Consider the following 7,017-nt stretch of genomic DNA (forward strand, 5'->3'; position numbering starts at 1 on the left):
ACCATCTGTATTAGGGAGTGTCCTGTTATGATGTGTCTGAAGACAGCTACAGTGTACTCATATACATTAAATAAATAATTCTTTAAAAATATAGATGGATATAATTTTGGAAATAAAGAAGAAACTATTCTATTTCCTTTGGGGCTCTGTAGTTGAGCAGTAGAGCTTGCTCAGAGCTTACAGTGCCCTGGATTCCATTCCCACCACCAACTTCCAGAAAACTCTAGAAAGTTTAAAAGGACCATTAGACATAGGGCTGTATTTTTGTTCTTGTTAATTAACAAATATGAATTATACTTTTGTAAGTTTAAAGGGGAGGTAATTTTCAAAACTTGCTGGGATGACGACACAATTTTCCTTCATTTTTATATCTGTTCTATGTCTTTGGATTCCGTGTACCATCTGTTCAAGTTAAACATGGCGCTGTAGGACGGTGTCTGTGCTTAATCAGTGGGACTTACTGCTTGCTTCAACTCCAGATATTTTTATCAGGATTTTTGGTCAATTTTGGTTTTAAGTTATAAACAAGAACCACTTTTTGAGCCGGGCGTGGTGGCACACGCCTTTAATCCCAGCACTCAGGAGGCAGAGGCAGGCGGATTTCTGAGTTTGAGGCCAGCCTGGTCTACAAAGTGAGTTCCAGGATAGCCAGAGCTACACAGAGAAACCGTGTCTCAAAAAACCACTTTTTGATTAAAGAAATGACATTGTTAAAAATCTATAGATAAATACTAACTTTAGCCTATAATCTCAACACCCAGGAAGCTGAGGCAGAAGGATTACAAGTTTAAGACCTGCCTAGGCTACATACATATAGCAGAAAGTTCCCCCCAGAATCCATTAGTCTTGAAGCTGTAGCTTCATGTTCTAGGTACATACCTGGGAGAAGAAAGGAGCCATGTCACTCCTACACATGTACACACACACACTGCCCAGCATCTCCTAAAGGCCAGGTGTTTTGTGTTTGTGTCTTGCAGATCTGGGACACAGCCGGTCAAGAACGGTTCCAGTCTCTTGGTGTGGCCTTCTACAGAGGTGCAGATTGCTGTGTTCTGGTGTTTGATGTGACTGCCCCCAACACTTTCAAAACCCTCGACAGCTGGAGAGACGAGTTTCTCATCCAGGCCAGCCCCCGGGATCCCGAGAACTTCCCTTTTGTTGTGTTGGGAAACAAGATTGACCTGGAAAACAGACAAGTAAGCGCCAACTGCAGTCACCGTTATAGACAAGCCCCGCTCCTCTGGGACCTGCGAGTTCAGAGCGCTCTCTACCAGGCTCAGAATAATGTGGGAAGGAAGGTGCTGGTGGGCGTGCTTGTCGCCCCTCGGACCCCAGTGGTGTGGAGCAGCCTGTATTCTCAGAGCCTTGGTTACCCTTCTGTACCTTAAAGGAACTGCTTTTCTCATTTTGGGGTAGGAGGAGGCTGTGGGGTTGATCAGGTTGCTCTGCCTTAACTCTACACGGCACTTGTGTTGAAGCATAGCTTTGTTAATTATAGCTCAGCTTATTTCTGACATCTCTTTCCTTTTCCAGATTTTGTCTGTTGTTTCTTGGCTGGGGCAGGGGCAGGAAAGATCTAAGGGGTGAACACTGCAAAGTCTGTGCTGCCTGCCGCTTCTAGATGAGAAGAACAGGGTTCATATCAGAGATGAGCTGGGGACCCCAGGATCTCTCTCCTTTGGCTAAGGGCCACGTGGTCTGGCTATGGACAGAGGTAGCTGGAGTTGGGTCCCTCGTGTGGGCAGCAGAGTGAGCTGACCTGCAGGTCTATAGGCCACATTCTTCCTCCTTCCCAGATGTATTCTCACTGGCGTGTAATTTTCCTGGGAGGAGTCATTGTCTGCTGTTCATGTCACTAGTGTCCTTCTCCCTCCCACAGGTGGCCACAAAGAGGGCACAGGCTTGGTGCTACAGCAAAAACAACATTCCTTACTTCGAGACCAGTGCCAAGGAGGCCATCAATGTGGAGCAGGCCTTCCAGACGATTGCTCGGAACGCTCTTAAACAGGTGGGTCTCAGGGCCCTCAAGCTGCAAGGCGCCCTCTGGTGAGGTCTCGAGTTCTCTCCTAGATGCCTCTCCCCTACCTGCATCTGCGAAAAACTAACGTGCTTCTCTGGATGGCTAGGTCATGACAGATTCTGCGTCAGCTCCTGTGAGGTCTATGGCTTTATTAGTCATCTGGAAGACATGGGGCAGAGTTGGGGTATGGCTTGGTATAGCACACTTACCTAAGATACAGAGCATTTCAGGGCAGCCTGGTCCAGACACAGCAAAACCTCAGGAACACAACAGGGACATCCTTGTGAAGGAGGTGTGAGCTTGTCCCTGGGTTGGTTGGTTTTCATGTGCATTTTAGCCAATCAGGCCGCTTAGGGGTCTCTGACCAGATCCCTGATCTGTTTAATGAGATAAACTTGAGTCACATCCCAGCTGTTGTTTAATCATTAGTGTCTGAGCCTGTGCGCCTCATTCAGAACCAAGGCCAGCTTCAGAGGCCGTCATTACCCAACAACTCAGGACCAGGACCTTGCTTTTCCTGGGAGTAGGTATGTACATGCACAAGTAAGAGATAAGAGAACATCAAGGAGCCCAGAGCTCCCAGCTAGGGCACGATAGAGGCCTATAATTCCAACTATTGGAGAAGCCAAGTCAGGATGGCAAGTTCAAGGACAGCTTCAGCAACATAGAAGGGCTGGAGAGATATACAGAGTTCTTTGCCTAGCATATGTAAGGTCCTGGGGTTTGTTACAGTTTGGGGGGAGGGAGGTTAAGTAAAAAAAGTGTAGGCTTGGGGACCTCCAACCAACAGGCTGTGGGTGCCAACTCTAACTGCTGATGCTCAGTTGCCACCTTCAAAGCACCATCCCTTTGAGCCTCTCATTCTAGGCTCACTACTGTGAATGGCCAGCATGTTCTCAAGAGGTTTGTTGGACATCTTCGTGTTTCGTCTTTTCTTTACTGGTGTCCTTTTGAATACTCCCTACCAGGATACCTTTAGAATGGGGCTTTTTACTTCCGAGTCATTTACGGTCCTTATATACCAACATGTGGTCCTTTCTGATGTAATCCTCAGGAGTGTTCCCAGAGTGATCATAGGAACTCTTGGTGAACAGACATTACCTTCACCTACCCTCCAACTCCTCCCCACCCCCCAGAGTTCTTTTATTTGATAGCCTTTGGTCATAGAAAAAAAAAGGCCATCTTAGCTGGGTGTGGTGGTATCTGCCTACAATTTCAGCACTTAGCGAGAGGACAGCAAGTTCCAGGACAGCATAGACTACACAGAAAAAAACAGGAGATGTGCTAGAACCATGCTATCATACCAGCATTTGAGAGGTGGAGGCCGGAGGATCAGAAGTTCAAGGACAGTCTCAGCAACCATTCTGGGATATAAAAGAGCCTAACAATAAAAAGTCATTCTTGTGTCAGATACATTTTAAAGGTTCCTTCTCCCTTCAAAGACCTCTGCTTCCAGTGAATGTGAGTGTTGGGAAGCAGCCATTGTCCCCTTGAAGTGTGTCCTTTAAGTCCTTCATGTTTCTCTTCCAGCACGCACAAACTGCCCTGGCCATGGCTAGGTTCCTTTACCTCAGTAGTTCTCAACCTTGCAAAGGCTGCAACCCATGAATACAGTTCCTCATGTTGTAGTGACCCCCAACTCTTCATAACTGTAATTTTGCTAGTTAGTACATTGTAATGTGAATGTCTGACATGTGACCCCCTAAGGTGGTCATGAGTCACATGTTGAGAATCACAGTTAGCTGGATCATCTTTATTTCAGCATCTCTTAAATTTTATGAATACACTGTCACTGCCTTCAGACACACCAGAAGAGGGTATCAGATCCCATTACAGATGGTTGTAAGCCACCATATGGTTGCTGAGAATTGAACTCATGACCTCTTGAAGAGCAGTCAGTGCTCTTAACCACTGAGCCACCTCTCCAGCCCCTACTTTGGCATCTAGGGTACATCCTGCCAACCTGTGGTTACCCTAACCCTCTCCCACCCAGGCCGACAGCTTGTTGAGTTTTTGGTTGGAATTGTACTGGTCTAGCCATAACAAAATACCACAGATCAGACAGCTTATACAGAAAAGGTTTTATTTTGTTGTCACAGTTGTACAGTCTGGGACTCTCCTGGCCTGTACATGGCTGTCTTGTCTTCTTGCTATGTCCACACAGGGTGGCATTGCTCAGAGAGCAGATATGTTAACATGCCCTCTGGGTTGTCAGTTGGTAACAGATTGCTGTCCTGGCATGTGTGAGATCCTCCAATCCATCTCTAGTACCACATAAGTCTAGCATACATGTCTTATGTAATACATGTCTTAGACTCCCAGCACTAGGTGGAGGCAGGAGGATTTAGGAGTTCAACTACATAGCAAGTTCAAGGCCAGCCTGGGATACATATGAGAGCCTGTCTGAAAAGGAAAATTGAAGTTCTGTGAGAGCTGATGCCACAGATAACTTTGTCTAATCTGAAGACTCTAGGTACAAATAGGTACATGGGGGTGGGTGGGGGTGTGAGGGCTTCAACATACAAACTTGGGGTTGACACCCATTCTCTCCAAGGTTGTCACTTATATTTGTTTTTAAGGCCCTGGACTAGCACTTCCTCTGTAGCCCAGCCTGGGCTTGCATTTGTTTTGGCCTCTGTGTTACAGACTTCCTCCTGCCCCGAGAGTGTTGGCAGAGTGCTGTCTGCAGCACAGGGACCAACTTACTGAGACAGTCACCAGTTTGTGAACATCTGCACTGTTTTGACTTTTTGGTTATTATAAACAGCAATAAATTTATATTCCTGTCAATACTAATATACACATTTAACACAAAAAACTGCCCACTGGCAGGCAGAGGGCTTGCCTAGCATGTGTAGAGCCCTGGCTTCCACTCCTGCATTTGGAGGGAAGGAGAGAACATGACTGGTTGCTGGGGAATAAGCAGCTCACTCAGCACAGGGTTTCCTTTTGGGGTGATGAGCATTCTGATGTGATGTGATGGTGGCCCACACCGAAACCAGTGTGTTGCATGCACACTTGGGGTGTTGGGCCCTAGTAAACCTCTTACTGTATATTTTTAGTTAGTGTGAATAAAATGAAAATAACACTGTTAGGAACCTTTTTCCCCTTCTTAGGTACAGTGGTGTGGGTTGGGCCCTAGCGCTTGGCACTCAGTTACTCCCCAGGCGAAGACCCCAGTGACTCGAGTCCATGCAGCGTGGGCGCTGACGGCAGGCATCACGGTAGCTCTGCCCCTTCAGCAGCTATGTGGAAACGAAGGCCGGGAAGAACCAGCAGCCCAGAAGATTGAGTGGGAGGTGGGAGCAAGGCGAGCATCCTGAGACCATGGAGCCTTGAGCAGAGCTCTAGCCGACAGTTAAGAACTGGCAATGACATGAGCCCTGTGACAGAATAATCCAGAACCTTAGCTGTGTGTGGACCACAGTGGTCAGAACTTGAGTTGGCACACTTCTGGCTGTGGCTGCTGCTGACAATCTCCTCACAAATTCTGCCACCCTTTCTTATGGGTACACAGTCAGGATCTGTCCCTGTGACTCCAGTCATCAACCTCCCTCTCTCTCTCTCTCTTTCTCCTCCTATCCAGGAAACAGAAGTGGAGCTGTACAATGAATTCCCTGAACCCATCAAACTGGACAAGAATGACCGGGCCAAGGCCTCCGCAGAAAGCTGCAGTTGTTGAAGGGGCAGTGAGCACAGAGTCCTTCACAGACCAAGAACACACACGTAGGCCTTCAATAAGCGTCCCTCCTTCTCCAAACAGACCAGAACGTGAGCTCTCACATCCAGCTGCCAAAAGAAACTCCACCAAACAGTTATCCAACACACACACATACACAAAACACACTCGTGCACACACAAACACATACACACAACACACACACAGCAAGCAAACTCCAGCCTGTGCCTGTCAGGGCTCCTGGGGCAGCTGCCCCCTGTGAACCCTGTGTATGGCAGGCATATGGCGGAGACCCTGGGTGCTCTGGGGTGCAGTGGGCATGGAAAGCTTACTCTTTTTGTCCACTGGAGAGTGAGAGAACTGTTCACAGTTCATCTGTGTCTAATTATCTGATTTTTTTTTTTAACGGTCTTGTGGTCTTTTACCCCTCCCTCCTTGAAGGTCCTGTGGGAAGGCTGGTGCCCAGGCTCCGTTCTGAGCAGGCTGTTTTGTATGTATCTGTTAATGCTTGTTACTTTTAACTAATCAGATCTTTTTACAGTATCCATTTATTATGTAATGCTTCTTAGAAAAGAATCTTATAGTACATGTTAATATATGCAACCAATTAAAATGTATAAATTAGTGTAAGGAATTCCTGGATTGTGTGTTTAAGTCCTCTAACACAGGCGTGCAAGGTGGAGGGTTGAACCCTGTCTGGATTACAGAGTGTTAGAGACTCAAGTTTGGAAGTCCAGCTAGCGGCAGTATTCTGTACAGTAGACACAAGAATTATGTACGCCTTTTATCACAGACTTAAGAGCCAAAAAGCTTTTCATCTCTCTGAAGGGAGAACTGAACTAGACAGTTCCCTTCTGTGGCTAAATTTTCCAAAAGGTTGATTTGCATAATATAGTAGTGTATACAATGGATAAATTGCTGTTACTTCAAAAATTAAAATTCTCATTTTCTCCCTTTCTGTTTTTTCCTTATATTCAACACTTTATGATGCCCTTATATCACTATCCTACTCAAAGAGGAAGGAGAGCCCACCACACTGTCCCAGTGACTCTACCTTTGTTCTAGAAGGCGCTCCTTTCAGGGTTGTGGTACCTGTAGGTTAGCAGACCCTCCTCCTTTCCCACCCACCCAAGTGTGGCCCAGCACTAACCCACCGTCTCTTGGGTTGAGCCCTGGCAGTTCTGTCCCTTCCCGAGGTCCTGCCCTGCATCATGGCTTGCTTCCCGGAGCACTTCCCCTTCAGAAGTCTACATTCTAGGGTGTAGGCTGAGTTCTTCTGTAAAGAGACGAACGTGATGCCAATAAAATTTAACAAGAA

General features: G+C 46.8%; 1 protein-coding gene across 1 annotated transcript in view; it reads left to right on the forward strand.

Moving 5' to 3' along the window:
• Rab7a (RAB7A, member RAS oncogene family) overlaps positions 1-6,653 on the forward strand; it is a 42,318-nt gene extending 35,665 nt beyond the window's left edge. Inside the window, exons 4-6 of the mRNA XM_085840362.1 lie at positions 978-1,196; positions 1,880-2,008; positions 5,607-6,653. Of these exons, the coding sequence (XP_085696488.1) occupies positions 978-1,196; positions 1,880-2,008; positions 5,607-5,702 (444 nt within the window). The 3' untranslated portion in view covers positions 5,703-6,653. The remainder of the gene's footprint in view (positions 1-977; positions 1,197-1,879; positions 2,009-5,606) is intronic.
• Positions 6,654-7,017: the final 364 nt, after the last annotated feature.

The sequence above is a fragment of the Mus caroli genome, unplaced genomic scaffold (assembly GCF_978045245.1).
Source record: "Mus caroli unplaced genomic scaffold, Mus_caroli_1 scaffold_7, whole genome shotgun sequence".
Taxonomy (NCBI): Eukaryota; Metazoa; Chordata; class Mammalia; order Rodentia; family Muridae; genus Mus; species Mus caroli.